The following is a 19,727-nucleotide window of genomic DNA, read 5'->3' on the forward strand; positions in this document are numbered from 1 at the left end:
TATTTTTATACAGAGGAAAAATAGAGGTTCCTTTATAGTGACAAAAATTATCCTTTATCAGTGAACAAACCTCATCTAAACCTAAATTTATTTAGATTACAGCCAAACCACTCAGACATGTTGACTGAATGGGAGACAGTCATTAATAAAGAAATAACAAACAGAGTATTCACTAATACAGTAACATTTAGATATTCAGAGGGGGATGCATAGGTGCACAGGGAATATCTATGCATATTACTGGTAGATTTGTGTTTACTGGTAGAGTGTGCACCTGTGTATTTCTGGGCTGATGAGCTGTTACAGAGGCACTCACATCAACTCAGAAGAAATTCCACTGAAGTTTGCACACCTGCTTTCCAAATCCAACCAAATAATCTGAAAGTGGCCTGGTTTTCACACAAATTGCATTGATTTGTTGAAGCTGTGCCTCAGTCCAGACTAAGTGGTGCCCCAAAAAAAGCATGCACATATCCTCCTGCTGGTGGTCACATGAATCATCATGCTAGACACAATGAATTTTTGCTGCTCACCTTACAAAAGCATTGTCCTCAGGCTGATCTACAGAAGAACATAATTAAATGATACGTCACTGAAAGAAGGGCTGTGTCCATTTTCTACCACTGCAATATTTTCTAAAACCACAGTTTTTTGATCATTTCAGAGTGTGCTGGGTTTTTCCTGGTGAGTAAAGCTGTGCTTACTGAATTTAGAACATAGTTTTGCTCAGTCTGAGCTGCAGATTCCCAGGCTGCATAGTTGCGGTCGGATAACTCCTCCGTGGGGCGTTTGGAGTTTCCTGAGTGTGGAGGCAAAAAAGAATTAACCTGACTCCAGTGTTTAACTCATTTGCAGGACTCAGATTTCCTGTTCTGCAAAAATAAAGGGTTTGCAAGGAGTGTGTAAAAGCTTCCAAGATGTATAGCTATGTGAGTGCTAAAGATAGGGAGCCCCATTCTTCTCCCCAGCTTCGATTGCCAAAGCTCTGTGGATTTCAGCTGTATTATTACCAATTCAAATGTGTTCCAAGTCAGAGGAAAGTCAAGAACAATGTGTATTTATGAAAAAAGGCCAACTCTTGTTTGGCTGAAGTTCATAACCCGAAAAGAACCCAGTAATTCCACTATTCTTCAGCCTAAAAGTTGGCTACATTTTTCCCTTTCAGCATCTGTTCTGTGGTGCAAGGCATTAATAGCGTGGAGGTGGATATATTTACTGATTGTTTGTATTTTAATTTTCAAAGGCAGAGGAATGTTTTAATGTTAGATGAAGTTACAGCATAAAAAAAAAAAATCAAGTAAATCTAGAAACTAAAGCAGCACTTGAAAAGGGAAGAAAAATACCATGGCCAGGTCTAGCTGAGGTGATAGCTGGAGAATAAACATGATTGTATGTGCTGTAAGATTTTTCTAAGCTAACTTAGCGGTTAACAAAGATGCTGAGCTACAATTTTTGGGAACAAAGGAACATAGTACTGACCTAATTCCTCTCAATTATCCACCAGTAAAGTTCCAAGTACTTTCAGAGAGTAGAATTATGTCAAGTTAAGCACTTCTGAAAACCCCCAAAGAAATTTTTGTTTATAAATTTGGCAGGTGTGGTTCGAATGCTGTCGATGTGCATACTCTCCTTCATGCTGATCTATGTTTTTAGAAGCAACACATGCAAGTGTGAAAGGACTGCTGGATTTTAGCACCCTCAGGATAACCTGATGTTCTTTCAAGAATGGCTCAAGCTAATGCATTCTCTATTGGCTTGTGAATGCACATCTAAAGAAGGAAAAGGATCCTAAGATCATTTCACATACCATACAGTTGTCATGTACAGAAGCATGAAATTTTCAAGGTAGAACAAGACTAGGAACTCCTTCCATTAATGTCATATATTTGCTATTACCCCAGTCTATCATTGCTTGTGAAAAGCTGCTCATTGCTTTAGACTCGATTGTCTAGGACACTCATAGGACACTGGTGTCTGCTACTGCAGATTTTCTGAAATTTAAAGTTAGCCCTTTGCTAGCATTTCTGTGATTTGAATCCTGAATTTAGATAGTGTTTCATCTGGGAAACAAAAAAAAAACAAAAACAAAAACAAAAAAAAAAAACAAACAAACAAACAAAAAAAAAAACCCATACAGGTTTTGGAAGGCATATCTTCCTCAGAAATTTTGAGATAAAACCTAATACAAACAAATAATTTAGCATCTTGCTTTGTCAATTATTACTCTTTAAGAAATGGAAAAGTATTCTATATTTACAAAAGCTGCACTTAAAGGCCAGCTCCATCTGGGAAAAAAATGATTCCCCATTCCAAGAGTAAAAAACACTTTATGAAACACAAAGGTAAGCAGGCAAGAGAGGATGAGGACAGCATGACTTTGGTACGTAGCACTACATGAAACTTGGAACTTTCAGTAGTGCTTCTGCAGGACACCTTTGGTATGGTTAACTTGGGAAAACAAATCAAAGGACAGAGACACTTGCATATGTAATTTCCAAATCTAAACTGAACTACTTCTCATTTCTTTCCAGCTACAACTTTTCACTTTCATTGAACCCAGGACTGTTATCACTTGAGGTCAGTATTCAGGTCAGCAAAAGCTCAGGGATAGAGGGTGCACACTTTAGGAAGATGAGAGGAGTGCTCCACACACATACAAGAGTTGTGCCAAATGTCTCTGACAATGATGCAGCAGCAGCCTATGCCTGGCTGTGCAATTCATTCAGAAATGATGTGGAAGGTGGCCAGCACAGCTTCTCCTACACTGCTGAGCATGGTGAGGTTTCCACCAGCTCCTGCTCTAGCAGCAAAGAAAAACAGTGCTCAGAAATCATCAACACAAATATTAGACTTCATGGGTCGCTGGGGATGGGGTATCTGATAATTAAAGCACTGGAGTAAAACAAAGCCTGACAATTCCAATATTGAGCTCTAAGACTCCTAGAATCCCACTTTGGTTTCAAAAGGAAGGTTAGCTAAGTCAGTAAGGCTGTTAACCAAAAATATTATCAAAAAACCCAGCCAATCAGTATCCTGAAGTTTCACTAGCTAAAATGTGCAGACACTTCAATCACTGAGTTAGGCACCCAGTATGTCATGTGTACAGGCCATATTTCATATTCTGTAGGGACAGCATTCTTATTATTTTCATGAATTTTTAAACTGCAAAAAACAAACAAAACATTTCATTAAGATCTAGGTTAAAAAATATTGGAAAGATGGATTTTCTCCAGAATTTTTCAATTTTAAGGATCAGCCCTTCAGAGTACTGGTGCCTGACAGAGAAAAAAAAAAAAAAAAAGGAAGTAATTTAAAAGAAGAGAATATGAAGCTGAAAAATAAGCAGACAGAACAAACTTATTTGGTCAGCTGATTCATACCAGAGCAATGCTTAAAACCTACGCAAAAGTCTGGAAAATAAATAGGATTTTTCTGTGGGATTTCTTTTTCCTTGGTCCTTGGAGAAAATCTGCCTATTTAACTATACAGCAACCATCTCTCTGTTCCTCTTCAGAAGCTCTTGTGCTTGGCTCTGTTCAGTGGGAAAGCAGCTCCCTTTTATCTTTCACCTAGATGGTGATTTACTCCCTGTATTTAAGCTTCTGCATGATGGAAAGATGAGAAAAATATCACACAAGAAGCAAAATCACTTTGTCCAATTCCCTTGTGGAGGAAAACACATCAGAGCCTACTGGCACAGCCCTCTTTTCAGAACCAGTTCCTGCAGTGTACTCTCTGGATGGCAATTACTGCAGCAGAGTAGTCAAGAAATGATTCCTTGGACTTAGACAACTGCCAGCACTAATTAAATATTCCTTCAATATCTGCATTTTTCATGCAGGACTTGAGGATGTCTAAATGCATTATATGTACAAAAGGAAAACCCAGAGAAGATACACAACATCAAATACATTTTTAATCCCTATAAAAGCAGGACTGAAAACACTTCCTTTGTGAATGTATTTGTTTCAACATCCTTGATGGGCTGCTAGGTATTAAAGAAGTTATTTAATACTCTGCAAGAACCTACCTTTGCCTGATCTGCCACATTATGCAATCTTACAGCAGACTAGAACTGGAAATAAAAAATGGTAGAGAGGACGCCAAATGTCTGTGAAGGGATAAACTGATTGCACAGTTCATCTGCAGGCTGACACAAGCTCAGATGCTCAAATTTATTTAGATAGCAGACTTCTATTGATTTTTCAGGTGATTTAGACTCCTTGGCATCATTAAAACTTACATATAAAGTAGATTAAGAAGTGTCCTCATGAATGTGTAATTCTGGGTGAAGGACTATTGCAAATCCCAAGAATAGATGTGGCTCCAGATTTTATTAGAACACTGATACATTTTTCATGTGTACTAGACTTCCTTGCCTACTTGTCTGAGCCAACTCCCATATTACTAAGATTCTCCTTATTAATTTTCCATATTCTGTCTATAATATTTTTTCTAGGAAATGCAGGAGAGGAGCATCTGAAAAAAAAAAAAAAACCCAACTGATATATAAATCATGCACATAAGCAATGTTTTTCCTGTCATGTGTCTGTAGTCCCTAGCATAAAGAGACAACCAAATCAATAATTCCTGTGAGGTTATCCAGAGGCATATCAGTCATGCTACTTTTAGTAGGAAGAGAAACCCAAAAAAACACCTGGACTCTACGAGCCTGAGCAAGCAAATGAATCTGCACATCCAATGGCACACAGGAAGCACACAGCAAAATAAGCCAGGCCAGGTAGGAAAACATCCCTCAGCAGCTCCACTGCATTAATTCTTCTCAATAAATGAAATGAAAATGAAATTAAATGGAACTTAGATGAACACAGGACAGCAGCAGTGGTCAGAACTCCTGGTTCATGTACCTCTGAGAGAGAAAAGCTAAAGAAGCCAGGTGAGATGTGAGTGCAAGAGCCAGACACAGCTCTCCTGTGGCTGGGGGGTTGTGTGGCTCCCTGTCCCACCAAGTGGGCCCCATGAGACCTCATCTCCTCAGCTGCCACCACCAGCACACTACTGCTGCTCCTCTCCCTCAGCCAAATCCTTGCCTGCCTGCTTCAAGCCAGAACAAAAAGAGAAATTCAGACATGTTTAACAGTTGGTTTTTTTTCTCTTTGTGGGTTTATGGGGTGTATTAGCCTCAACAGAACAAGTTTTCCAGCACTGATGGGACTTGGAGCATCAATCCACCAGAGTTTAACCTTCTTCCAGAGGCAGCACTCTGCAACAAAATCAGCCAAAATAGTGTCCAAATGCTATAAAAAAAGAGGGAGGCAGCTGTATTCTAGCATCAATAAAATGAGTATATTCTACTCAAGTATCCACAAGACACTTCTGCTAGCCAACATGGGCGGGGGTTCAGTTCTGCTTTTTGTTTTTCAAAGAAGATTCCTGGATTTCTATGAGAAAAATTATATTGTGTTAAAACTGAGAAAGAACCACTCTTTCCGAGCAAGAGTTCTCTCCAGGAAAACATCACAGACAATATCAACACTTCAGCATACTTTCTCTCACTGCTGAAGAAGGCCAGCACATAGAAAAACCTGGCCAATGCCTCTTGCACCTTTACTCAAAAGCACCCACAGCTGGACTGAGATTTTTGATATTTGCTGAACACAGGTTTCAGTCTGTCTCCTCTCTGGCCTCTACCTGGGGCAGTTTCACTGCTCTGTAATGCAGAGTAAAAGATAAAGGACAGTGATACTATGAAAGCATGGCACACAAAAGCTTTAGGGAATTTCTTCAGACTTAACTCTTCTTATTTTGATTTCATTTGAGAGCCACCATTTACCACAAATTAAAGTAGCTCTTGAAATAAAACTGTTCTGGATAAACTTCCAGAAATGCAGGTTAAATTATTGTTCTGCCCCTTTCCTCAAACCCTTTCTGAGCCCTCACTGTTAATTCAGACACTGGCAGGTACTGCTGTCTTTCAGTCCTGTTATGCAACTTGGCTTCCAACATGTGCAAGAACTAACATGTTTCTCCAGATAGATTTGCTTTCCCAGGCTCCTGCCTTCTCAGCAATGTGAGGTACTTTGTGTGGAGTAATCTCAATTTCCTTTGAAACCCCATTTTTCTAAATAGTTAGATTTTTATAGAGATAAGAAAAGTCAGTTGTATATTTATCTTGAGCTATCAAACACACTAAAAAGAATCTATCTGAGATTCCAGGCACCATGGCTAAATAATAAAAATACAGTCAGTCTTATGCAAACAAATGTGTACACATCAGCCGCCTCAAAATCTCACAGGACAAAATATTCCTGCAGCAAGTTCCCCAAAAAACAAACCAACCAAGGGTTGGGGCAGCCCTTCCCTCTCTGAAAACATCAGGCTTTGATTTTAGTACCTAAATATTGGACAATCCAAACCACAATGTTTTAAGTCACCCTCTTTTCTGGTGTTTCCATGAATATAAGTACTGCAATTGTTCATTGTTCTGAATTTTGACAACCCCAAGCATAGATTTATCTTTCAATCCTATCTTTAAATCTATAACTTTAAATCTGAAACTGCACAGTTTTATATGGATTTAGATATTTTACACATTTATATAGATTTACTCCTTGCTAGAAATGGCTATTTGATATCAATCATTAGGACAAAACATATCTCCTGTCTTTGGTTTCTTTTCTGCAGCTAGACTAATGCATCAAATTGCCTATATTTTAACAAGGACATGCTGTATATCTGAGAAATAAAATAGCACAGTCCTTAGCAGAAGTTCACATTCTTCAGCTTGCCATCTTTTACCCATTTGAAGCAAATATGTTTTATCACCATGTGTCAATAAAAACTAAGGGCCAATAAAACAGCCTAGCTTGCATTGTACACTCTGTTAAACAGAAATACATCGATGACATCCAGTTTCTTTCAGGCACAGTTCAGTAGAAGGCAAAAGAACCTCATTTACCAGCAGTTACTTTTCTCCGTAAAATAAAATAATAATTTAAAAAATCACAAACCAAAACAAAACTATGTTTTTACTAAGACATCACTGAAAAACAAAGGCTTAAACCAGCAACATTCCTTTAAGTGGAAATCTTCAAATCTGATGGTTATTTATTAGTTGATTTCCCTCCTTTTTTTTGTAATTACCTGTTTGCTTTCACTGTTTTAGATTCTAGGACAGCATCATATCTACACAGACTAAATCAGGCAATATTAAGTGCCTTTTGTGATTCTCAGGCAAGGCATTTTTAAAGTAGAAAGCAACAGCTATTTTTGCTGGCTGGCACAGTCTAGACCCGAAGACACATCAATCTACCTCCAGAAAGGCAACAGCTGGAGGGTCATTGCTATAACCTCTGTCTCACCATCAGCCCCTCTGCCTGGGGACGAAGGACAGTTCCAAGACCAGAGTGATTGAGCTCACTGCTTGCTGTGGCTCCTGCAGCCTTTGTGAACAGATGCCAGCCACCTCCAGACAACCTTTAGCAACTATTCTTTCAGCTACCTTCTACACTTTCATGCATGTCCTCAAAATAAATAAAAAAAAACAAGTGGGAGAAGCCAAACCTAGGAGGATCAATCAGATTTTCCTTATGCTCAGCCAATCACTCTTTCAGAGAAGCCCACCAGCCATGCCAGAAAAGAGTAACTTTTCCAAAGCAAAGGAACCAAATGAAGACAACTTCAAGGAGAAGAAAAGGCAACTCTTTCACCCTGTACTTAGCAAAAGGCATTTCCAATGCTCTTCCACTTCAGTGCTCTGTCTTACAACCCTCTCCAGACAGAGGGGCAGAGAGAGAGAGTCAGAGCAGAACCCATTGCATGAGAAGCTCTCAGGAACACAGACAAACCATGGAATGAACAAGGCTCTGGAGCCAAAGGATGAAAGAATCTTTAGAATTAGCAATCCAAAACCTTAAGAAAAACAGGAGCAAAACAAACCCTTGGAAATTTAACCCAACAGCTGAAATAAATCTGCAATGACACAGTTCTTACCTTTGCCATCTGCGCCTGCACCCCATTTGCTTTGAGAGATGCTACTGCTTTCTGTGCTGCTGCAGGACTGTCAAAATCTACAAAACCATAACCTGAAAGATAAACAGATAAATACAGATTTTCAGTATTATCCATGTGTATGAGCACAGATAAGGATTTTATTTTCAAAAAGAAGGAACATCTTTCCATTTCTCGCACTGCCTTAAAATCTTCCAGTAGCACTGCCACCACACCTCTACTTGTCACATCTTTTTTCCTGAACCTAGTGGTGTTTAATGGAATGCAGTGGCTTGAAGCCTCAAAGTGCTAGAAGAGATGCAGCAGAAGGGGGAGTGTAGGCAGGTCTTTGTCCCAAGAGATTAAAGGTCCCTGGCAACAGAAGGGCACACACACTCATGGGACTCCATGCTCTGGAGTCCTGCCCCATCTCTTCCATAAGAGGAGGGAACATTATGGACCTTCCTGGGATACAAAGCTGGAACTTGCAATGGCTGGTTTCATGGGAAAACACCTCTTCTCTTGTCCTTTAATCCCACACAAGGATTAAGCTTCAGAAGAGGAGGGCAACAGGTCTTTGTGGCAGGCTGGGGCCATGTGTGCAGGGGCAGGGAAAGCAGCCTTCCAGCAGGTGGGACCAATTCAGGGAGAAATCCCAAAGTGTGCTCTACAGGCAACTGCCAGATAACCCTAGAAGATGGTGAGATAGCAAAGCCTCAGCTTTGGTTAAACCACATCCCTTTCATCTCACTGCTCTCTCTGCTGGAACAACGGACAGATCTCTGCCAGGAATTGCTTTGGGGTATCATCTGAACAACAGCTTAGAGGTTAGATCTTAGGGATTGGCAAGGGATAATCATCTGCTTTTAAGTGGCTTTCTTACTCCCACTATTTGCATTAGTTAGTATATTAATCAGCCAGTCACTTCCTATCTTCTCTTCCTCCCTCTCCATTTTTTCCTTCCTTTAGCCAGCAACATTGGTATGTCACAGCAAGCCCAGTGCTGTTAAGCCAGTACTGGAAAGCAACAACTCTGAAAGTATTTTATTTTCCTAAAGATATGAAGGAGGGGCAAGAGGGCAAGGAATCGCTTTTCATAACTTTTAAGGCACTGAGCTCTCTCTGATCTTCAACAGCCTTCAAATGTCTTGCTCATAAAGATTTCAACTGAATTAGGAAGATCTAAAAATCTCACCAAGCACCTATTTAGGCATCTGCATATATTTCACAATCCATCCAGGGAAAACCCCTACATCTTATTAAGCAATTACAGCACAGGTAGGCATGTGCTGCTCAGACAAGCTGTGGCCAGGGGCCACATCTTTGGCATCTCCCTGGAAAGCCATATGGATGAAACTGAACTGCCTGAAAGCTTTAATAATATTAGCACAAGCATATTTATAGCTTCTTTGCAGACATCTCCATTTACCAGGTCAATCCACATCCTACAGGAGGCAACCACAGATATGATTTCCTGCTGTATCCATTTGTATTTCTTTTCCCAGCCTTTCTTTCTACTCCTGGGAGACTTCATTGCCATCCTCTCTGCACAAATTCTAGGTATAGGAGTGTGTGCTTTGTGATCACCTTGCCCCTCAAATTACAAATGTCTCTATTAATATTTTGGTATGCATACATTGCTCAATGCAGGGGGTAGTCCAATCATGAAAGAATTTTGTGTACAATGGATGTTTTTCTTTCTTGGTTTAAATCTCATTCAGAAAGTTTTAAGAATATTAAAATAAATAAGAAAAAAGAAACACAAAATTATTAAAGAAACTGGTGACTTAAGGAGCATGAAATGTACTATTCTGTAGCGAAGTCAAGATCTGAACCTTTCTTCTCTTTGCTCAGTTTTCTGTTTTGGTTTGTTTGGTGGAGGGTTTCTTGTCATGGGAAGGATTGGGGAGTTTTTTTTCGATAGGGCAATACTACAGACTGAGGGACACTGTGTTAACAAATCTAGTAAACACTAGAGTTTGATCAACCTGGGGATGTGAAGAGTGTTTGACCTTCTCTGATTCCCTCATTTGATTTTCCTTTTTCACTGCAAGCCACTTTTAAATCAGCCTGTCCTACATCGCATTTTCCTTTGCAGTGCTATCCAAGCTCTCTTCTCACTGCAGAGCAGCAGTAAAGCTGATGCTGCTTTGAACTGAAAAACATGCTACCAGGGAGCAAGAGTCCTCCCTGGATTTCTGCAATGACTTTGCCCTCTGGGAGAGAAACTTCTGGGAGGGAGAAGAGAGATACAATTAGATGCAACTTCCATTTTCCTATATGACAGATCCAGACAAGAAGCCAGAGCTGTCAAATGGGAAATCTGAAATGTCTTGGGAAGTGATGGGATGGCTTAAATCAAACACTAAGAAAATTACTTTTTAGGACAGTGAGGTGGTCTTCTCAGAAAACTAAATTGTTTTTTATTTCTTACCATTTCCATGCCCAACAATTAGGAGGTAAAAGTGCAAAAGTAATTTTAATCTTGCCATTAAAAACAGATAACAGAGTTAGATTTTTATATTTAGCATCAGTGTAGAGTACAGACTTCTTGTATGAAGAAATAGAAAGGAAATTATTTTTAGTATGAATTTCTAGACAGCACAATAATTATTCACATCTAAGTTAGTTTTGCTTGTAAATAAAAATCAGACTGTGTAAGAATATTCCAGTGTTGTATCACAGATGTCAGGTACATCTAGCATAATAAATTATTGAAGAGTAACATCAGTCCGTAATATCTAAAACCATTAATATCTTCTAAGCATTTTTTCAGTGTGCACAAGGGTCGATATGACCATATCACAGATCCAGTGGAGTCTTGAGACAAATACCCCACATCTTTAGCTGCCCATTATACATTCTAGTACTACTACTCCCAGTCTCACTGCAAAGCTGTTCTTTTTCCTCCCCTCAAGCTCATTTCCATTCCAAGTATCTTTTTGTAGCCCTCCCCCCTCCTGACACATCTCTCCACCACACACAGAACATCAGGACAAAATCACTCCATGGCTGAAAACCCGTCCAAAGAACATCAATCTGCTGCAGGGGAAGCCAAGTTCCCAGGCTGTTTCAGCACTCAAGTATCCTTACAAGAACCCTGCAATGCTATATAACAGAAAACCAGGCACGTTGCCTTTTTGTGAGTTTCTGTTCCTCCACGTAGATGTTTATAGTCTTTGTTAGTGACCCACACTAACATATTTCATTTGTTTATCATCTCACTTCATTTTTGTGTCTCGGGCACCAACTACACAGTGTTGGTTTTTCTGTTTGGGTTTTGGGTTTTTCTGCACTAGGGATTTTTTTGCTGGATTTTTTATTTGCTTGTCTGGGTGGATGAAGTTTTAGCCCCCACAAAAGCTAAACCTGGCTCTTGGAACATCCTCTCCAGTGTTCTCCAAAGTGTAAACGAAGCCCCAGACTCCCTGAGAGTCCTTGCCTCTTGTCCAGGCTGTGGCTGAAGTGGGTTGTGCTCCCTGCCAGCAGCACTGGGCTGCTGTGGCTGCCCCTGGCAGGTGCACTGTGGCTGGGTTTGGCTGCCCCAGCATCCATCCCTGCTCTGTTCCCTGGCTCCTCCTGGGAAAAGGTAGGAAAATGGTTGGAATCTCCCCCGGGATGAAATTCAGATCAGGGTCTGCCAATCAGACCCTGCTGCTCTAAGAAAACATCTACATTTCTTTTTCCTCCTTTAAAAACAAGTGCAAGCCCCACCAGACTGTCCCTCTGCTAGACTCGAATTCCACAGCTTTTTTTTTTCCTTTCTTTCCCCTGCTTTTTTATTGTGTGTTCACTGTCTTGTAAACATTCTGGTCAATGGATTATACATTTTTCCCCCCAGTTTTTATGCAGAACATAATGAAAAATGAACTCAGATTCTAAACCAGGACCTTCAGACTGTGCTCACAAGAATCCACCGCCACCACAGGAAACCAAAACCAAAACTATTTCCCCTTTTCTCCTGAAGCATCCTAACATTTTCCTTTAAGAACTCCAAACACAAATCAGGAAAGCTGTGTTGTCCCCTGCTGCTTTGAGAGATGGGAATTTAACTTATCACTAACATGAGCCCCTCACCTCAACTGTACTTACACTGAGGGTGATTTTGGTACTCCAATGCTACAAGTCCTCCAGGATCCCAAGAGGTTTTTTGGTAGAATGACATATTGCAAGCTCCTACATGCAAGCACACACACAAAAAAACTCAGGACAAGACCATTTGGAATAATTGCTAAACCTTTCCTTTTAGAAAGACAATTCCTGTAATTTTGTGTTGGTCTGATGCCATTAGGGCTAAATAATTAAATTTTAAAAATAAAACCAGTGTGGGTTTGTGGGTTTTTTTTCACCTGTGGGGGAAAGAAAATAGCTAAGCATCAGCAAACTCAAGTTTATAGCTAGCTGCAATCAGTGCTACCCAAATACACTGGCAGACACTAAACATCTCCTATAACCTAAATGGCTGGGGGCCTCCTGGTCTCAGTTTCTCAGTTCCATAATTAAGCTTGGCAGCAGGTTCAAATGAATTAAAACTGAATGTCACTATTTCCTCAACAAATCCCTCATCCTTGTTTTTTTCTTACTTGTCAGGAGAAGACCAGCAGAACAGCAATTAGTGGTAAGCAGTGCAGTGAAAAAGAACCAAGTATACACTAATTAGGTCACTCGCCAAACACGTTCATTTCATTGGCAGATTTAATCAATGTTTTCCTGAAATGTCTTAAATCTCCTATGCTAATTTAAAGTTTTGTTATTGTTGTTACTTTAAACACAGATGGGATGCCTGGAGATTTTCAATTGCTTTCCACAAATCCACTTCAAAATAACAACCCCTCATATAGTATATCATCAAAATTTCGGCACAGGTTTTAGGAAATGGCTTCTAATTTTATGCCAACATTTTTGTGCCTGCAAATACCTGTGGGTGCAATTCTGTGGATTTAAGTAATTGCAGGTGTGTAGAGCTCTTAGACATCAAACTGAATTGCCCTGATGGATCGGGTACTTGGGGGTAATTCCAAATAATTTAAGGGACTGCCTGCCACTTGAGGTTCCTGTAATTCTTGTGAAGTGCTGGATGGTGGCACAGAGCAAAGGTGAGCTTCCTCTGGTGCATGTGGGCTTTCCACCTCTCTGGGGAGCTCTGCTGGTGTACTGACAGGAGTGAGAGCCTTTTTGGAGCACTGAGGCAGCTCCTCAGTCACTGCTGAAAGCAGCATTAGTTACTCAAAGAGCATGGGGACAGAGGTTCCAGGTGCCCTAGCAGCTTGGTCCCCCATTAGCACTTACACTTAGCCACCTGATCACCTAGGGCCACAATAAAATGGAATAAAATGCCAAAGAGCAGGAAAAGTGTGGTTTTCTAGAAGTGAGGAGTGGAGTGCCCTGGCACTCTGCTGAGCTGGAGCTCTGCAGAGACAGGAACCTCTGGCAGGGACTGAGAAAGGAGAAGCCATGACAAACGAGGGAAGATAAGTTGGGGATGGTGAGCTCTGAGCCTGACCCTGACATAAGGCCAAACACCACATCTGACCTCTGGCCAGGTGCTGCTTTAAATCACTTGAGTTCAAGTCAACCAGTACTCTCTGTTTGCTGGCTCCCACACATCCACACAAACACAGATGGGACAGGAGACCTGACCCATCCAGCCAGGAGACTGGCATGGAGTCTGGGCACCAATTCAGCCTCTGCTCCTGGGGCACTACTCTTGAAATCACCTAAATACACTCATGGGGAGCTCACAGATACTGAGGAGCTCTTCTGGTTCCACTGGTGCCAACAAACCCACTTCATCAAGAGTTAATGCTTGGTTTCTGTAGGTTGACATCTTTGCTCCCTTCCTGCCAGAGGGAAAGGCTGACTGTCCCAGGCAGCCCCACTCCTGCCAAGCCCTCTGTAGGGGCTGTATGGGCATTTAAGGGAAGCTGTGGCAATGCAGGAATTCCAGCTCTGACATTTTCCCACCTTGGAGAGCTTGACTGGGTCACAATGACTCCTTTTGGCAGCACAAGATATGTAAACTTTGCATAATATTACATAATAGTGGAGGAACTTCTAAAAGATGAACACAGATTTGTTTATGTGTAATTACAATTCCATTATACATAAAGTTTTTTTCTAGGTCTGATGTACCATTTGGAACTGGGCTTCCCACCAGCATACAATGCTTCTATAATGGAAAAAAGCTCCCAGTTCTTGTTTCTGACCATCTAGAATTCAATATATTAGATCTGAAATCCAGAATAGAGAAGACTGAGCATATCATACAGGCTGGGTATTCAAGGGGTGTAGAGGTTGTTTGGACAAAAAGAAGGATAAAGTAATTTTAAGAGAGTGCTTGGTTTTTGCATCAATGTTTCTGCTAACATTACTCAGAGACTGGAAATTAAAAACCACCCACAAAAGGAGATGTGATGAGGGAGAGGAATACTAGCCTAGGGAAGAGGCAGAAAGCTCATATTTCTTGATGAATTAAGAAACCATGAAATAGAATATATTTATCACAAATACCTTATTTTAACTTTTTGATATCACCTCCAAATATCTTTACATATATATGCACACATTTGAAAACATAAGCATGAAGTTTTAACACATACACTAGTATAAATATACAGCTAAGAAAATACATAATAATCAAAGAGATGTTTCTCCTTCACATTTAGAAGAAATTACTAGGATTTTTTTAAAAAAAAACTAAATTGAGTTGTAAAGTCCACTTTTGCCCAGCGCTTATTTAGAGTGTCTCTTAAAAGGCAGTATTCATTCTGACAATCAGGTAGTCTGCAAAAAAGGTGATTATCTAGTAATTTACTATGCAATTTTCAGACATTGTTTTATGCTCAGATAAAGAATCAAATTAAAGTTTTATAAGCCTTGGAAAATTAGAGTTAGCAAGCAAAGAAGCTGAATCACCCTTGAACACAAAATTACCAAAAACAGCTTTTTCTTTCATTGTTCAAATTGTGCTAAAATATTCCTAAAGCTCCAAATGCTCAGAGTAATAGTAAAATAGTCTACATTATTACTCTTTTTAAATCTCTACTTTATAAAAATGTTCTCAGTGGCTAGAAAGTGGTGAATCATCACCTTTTAATTAAAATACCTAATATATAGTCAGACAAATAATTGGAAGTGGAGACTCTTAAATGCAAGAAAAAGAAATAGTCCCTTCATTTCAGTTCATTCCCCAGAGATGCACCTACATTGTTAAGTATGCATATATAGTTGATTTTTTTTTTTTTTGTTTGCTTTAGCTTGATATGGAAATACAGCACAAAACTGTCACTTTGATTATGTTTCTACAGTGATTTCTTTTGCCTCTTGCATTATTTGAATCCCCTTTGTAACAAGAGAACTGGAGAAAACCAGCATTAACTAACAGAATTTTTAGAGATCTTTTTGCAAACACATTCTTAATTTGAACATTCAATTACTTTGATTTAAGCAGAATGCATAGGAATACAGGTTATTATTAACTGCATTGAGTAATTAATGATAATATTTTAATGCAAAACTGAAGTATGGAACTCATGATAATATTTTAATGTATTTTAAACTGATTCTAAATTATTTTTGCCAATCTCTGATAAGTAAAGGAAACAATACAAGGAAACCTACAAAACTTTGCTATGTGAGAAAGAAGTACTTATTCAATAAGTAAGTAACTATATATATATGCATATTCATGTCTATTTTTCTGGAACTTCATGCTTCCAAAACCTTAGTCTTTGAAGAAACAGAAGGAGATCTCAAAACTGACAGAAGCTCTTTGTGAAAGGTGACTGCAATCACAACTGTGAGGGGGAGAGGCATAAGAAGTAATGAATTTAGCAAATATACGTATCAAGAAAACAGCACTGCACTGGAGTACCCTCTCTCAATTTACACAGCATTCCTGGCAATTCAGAACCCCAAAGACTGAGAAAGAAAATTCTGGAAAGAACACAAACATAGCCATAAAAATCCAGATTTTGCAGATTTTGTTTATCCCTAAGATACGACAGATGTTTGGTGCCTTAAAAGTGAACTTACATGTGAGTGAATACTTATGGGTAACCCTAATTGCAGCACATCACCAGCACAGAGAGACCTAAAACTTTGTGAGGACCTGCCAAAGAATGAAAATCTTGGTGAAAATAAACTGAGAGGGAAGTTGAGAAATATTTCCTGGTATTTGCTAACGGCACAAACTTGGATTAATCACACAAAACCAATGATGGAAAATTCATTGCTCAAGTTACTAAATACGGACTGAATAATAATAAAAAAAACATATTGTAAATCTTGCAGTGGCAGAAGGACAAGAGATAAACACACTTTTCCATCTTCAACTTTTGAAGCAAATCTCTCTGCAAGTCTCATTGATTTACTGTCAAAATCCAAAATGAAGATTAACTCTATTTTTAAATACAGGGATAGTTCACATCTACAACTGTCATATAAACCTATTTATGATTCAACACTGCAGTTATTTACTAGCATAACATTTTTGTCAATATATTAGTTGTATAATATAGTCATTAAGATTATTTTCACTAGATTTCTGTAGCATGAGACAGTCATTGTGGCTCTGCAGCTGAGCTAAATTTCACTTGAAGCAGTGATTGAAGAAAGCAGAATGTTCTCCCAAACACAAGTACTGCAAGAGGAGTGCTTAGTTACATATTTGCAAAAAAGGGAGGGAAGGATACAATAGCCATTTCTTTCCTGGACTGGAGAAACACTCAGTGCCTCACAAGTGATAATATTTTGCAATACCCAGAGCAAAATAACCAAAATTTGCAGTTTCAGATTTAGATCACCTGCTTTGAGACCCAGAGTTACAGTATCAATTAATAGCTTCCCTGGAAAACTTGAAAGGAACACTTACACCCAAGACTGAAAAAGGGTTTGCTTTTAAACCACTATTTCTCATATTCACTTTCCTCTGATTACAGCAACGTCCAGATGCTGAAGTTTCAAAATACCACAAGAAAGACTATTTTCTCAGTATTTCCAGACAGCAGGAAACACTGACACTCTCATGAGAAAGTCTGTTCTTCTGAGGTTTCATGCTCAGCTATGCAGACTCCAGAGCTTTACTTAGCTTGGATAATGTTTGGGTAAGATATGAAACCAAACCTCTTGAGATTTGTCCATCACTTATTTTAGACCTGAGCGACTTGAGTAAAAAACCTGGTGTAGAGAAACAGTTTAGAAAAAAAAAAAAAAAAAGATTCAATGATTCAGCCATTACTTTGAAAGCTCCCAGTGCCTGTGGAAGACAACTGATTTTCTCTTCTAAATAGTGGACCTCAGTTTACCCAAAGTTATGCAAGTTATCCACCTTCTGTTCACCAAAAAGACACATAACCTAAGAAACTATGAGACTAATTCCAGCTCCTGTGGACTAGTTAGAAATGAGCATTAATATTGTCCTGCACCTCTCAGGGCTGCTATCTGGCATGGCATTCCATGGACAGACAAAACAAAATCTCTGGGTGCTTTACTTCCAGTGCACCACACCTATGGAAGACAGCAGTGAAATACTGGGAGGAGAGAAATCAAATCTCACAGCAGCCAGCTCTTCCAGCACTCATTTTAAACAGTGATACTATTCTAGGAGGCAAAGGAGGATGCTGTGCATCCCCCACGGCTCTTAGTCAGAAATGAAATATTCCATTCTCTTTCTCCCAACATTGGATTGCTCAGCAATCTTAACATTAAGTAACTGCAAATCCTTGCAAGTAGGAAGAAACAATCTGACAAGAGAAGATGCACTTGGTGATCACACTGTGATTACTGTACTTTATTAAAAATAATTTTCTTTTCAGTATGTTTTGACAAGAAAATAGAAAGCATCTTGTGCAGGCTTCAGGAAATATTAAAATAACCCAAGGTGATGAACATGTTATTATCTAGTCTGTTCCAGAGGGAGGGTGCTCAAGTACTGAAATAGTTTTCATTTCAAATACACATTCATTTTCAAGACACTGCACTTGAAAAATTGGACTGTATATTTGTCATACAGTAAGCAGTGATAAAGAGCACAGCAATTTATGTTCTTTATGCAAACCACTTGTAATTCAGAAAACAACTACAGTTTCTAAAAGGCAGCAAAGTGATAACACTTTCCCAAGAAAGTGAAATGTTTTTTTCATGCCAGTTGGCCAATTCTGGCATGCCAACCTTTGCTGTGATAAACATTTTGGATAACATGCAAAGAGCTCCTATTCCAACCCATCAACACCCATGATGTCTTGGAACTTTAGGCAGAGATGAGCAATATCTTCTGAGTATTTCATATTTCTAAGGAAATGATCCTGATACCACCACCACCATCAGGCTAAAATACCAGTGACCTTTGAGCAAGAGGTCAATGTGCTTTCAAAAATGACTGGTGGTAATAACCAACATTCTGCCTGTGCTGTGGAGGAGAAACACAGCAGAGAAGGGCAGGATAAGTTACAACACACAGGTGAGAACAAAATCCATGTTAAAGACAGTGTACATTTATTGCCCAATGATTTTGGACTTAGACAGTATTTCAGACAATCAGAATTTCAGTATCCTTATAGTTTTATAGCTATATTGCCCAGGGTGCCCTTTTTCTTTTGTAGTTAAATATCAGTTGCACCTTCTGAACCTTTTTTCATGTATCTTCTACATTTATCTGTAGCCTGAAGTTCAAAAATGCAATTATTATGGTAGCCAGAAATGCCTATTAGTTTTCCAGGCTGAGACAAAATAAAAAATAAAAAATAATAAAAAAAAGTCAACAAAAAAATAAAAAAATAATGGAGAAGAAATCACATCAGAAAATCTCTTTTCAAGATCTCTAATCCATTTTCTTCAGATTTGAGATAGTTCTGCAATGTAGGTAAGTGGAAGACACAGATAAAGCAGGTAAAGTGCAGGCTTTTAATGAAATCTGAATTTTGAACTAGTAGAAGTTTCCTATCACTATAAATCACCTATCTCTAATACATGAAAAAGAATGAAGTGAATAATATAAGATTTGAATCTGAAGCAAACACCTTCCTTCCTCTCTTGAATTAAGGCAGCTCTTCAGTGTCAGCTTGAAGGTAACATTCCCTGCTGGTACAGAACATGGGATTCACACACACAAAGGTCTGATGAAAGTGCTCACTGAAGCCCATGATGAAGCCACATGGATGGTGACTGTGAGGCATCAGGAGGCCAAACCAGCAGGACAATCCCCTGTGTACAAATGCCAATACGTAGGAAGCTTCTGCATACTGAAATTCATGGCCACAACTAACCATCACAGAGCTTGTAGAGAAAAAAGGCACAAAAATGGGACTGGAAGAGACATCCTGGGTCTTTCTGGAATGTGGATGATGAAAACCCCACATTAGATGACCACATGGGTTGCATCAGTGATTTATATAATTCATTTAATACTACCCTTTATTTACTGGAAGGATCTCACCTTGTAACACACATATTGCCTTCACAACTGTGCTCATTTTTGGCTTGGGGCATCCAACACTTTCCATAGAAATTATCTTCCAACTTTCCATTCAGAATTCCTTCTATTACTTGCTAAGTAAATGACTTTACTATTGAATTTTTTTCTGTTTCTCAAAATCCAGTCCTCAGGATCATCTAATTACCTTTCCATGTAATTGCCTAATGTTTCCCAACAAGCAGGTACTGAGGGAGCTCTGGCAGCAATATCATTGAAGAATAAATGAGAAATCTGATACATGCCTTAGAAAGAGGGGCTGGGCAGGCATTGCTGATGGTGATGATTGCTGTGTCCTATCCTGAAT

At 39.2% G+C, this 19,727-nt stretch overlaps 1 protein-coding gene across 7 annotated transcripts in view; it reads right to left on the bottom strand.

Moving 5' to 3' along the window:
* RBMS3 (RNA binding motif single stranded interacting protein 3) overlaps positions 1 to 19,727 on the bottom strand; it is a 691,053-nt gene that overhangs the window by 245,825 nt on the left and 425,501 nt on the right. For all 7 annotated transcript variants that reach the window (XM_056483533.1, XM_056483538.1, XM_056483537.1 and 4 more), the window contains one exon: positions 7,954 to 8,045. In XM_056483533.1, coding sequence (XP_056339508.1) covers positions 7,954 to 8,045 — 92 coding nt within the window. The remainder of the gene's footprint in view (positions 1 to 7,953; positions 8,046 to 19,727) is intronic.

The sequence above is a fragment of the Oenanthe melanoleuca genome, chromosome 2 (genome assembly GCF_029582105.1).
Source record: "Oenanthe melanoleuca isolate GR-GAL-2019-014 chromosome 2, OMel1.0, whole genome shotgun sequence".
Classification (NCBI taxonomy): Eukaryota; Metazoa; Chordata; class Aves; order Passeriformes; family Muscicapidae; genus Oenanthe; species Oenanthe melanoleuca.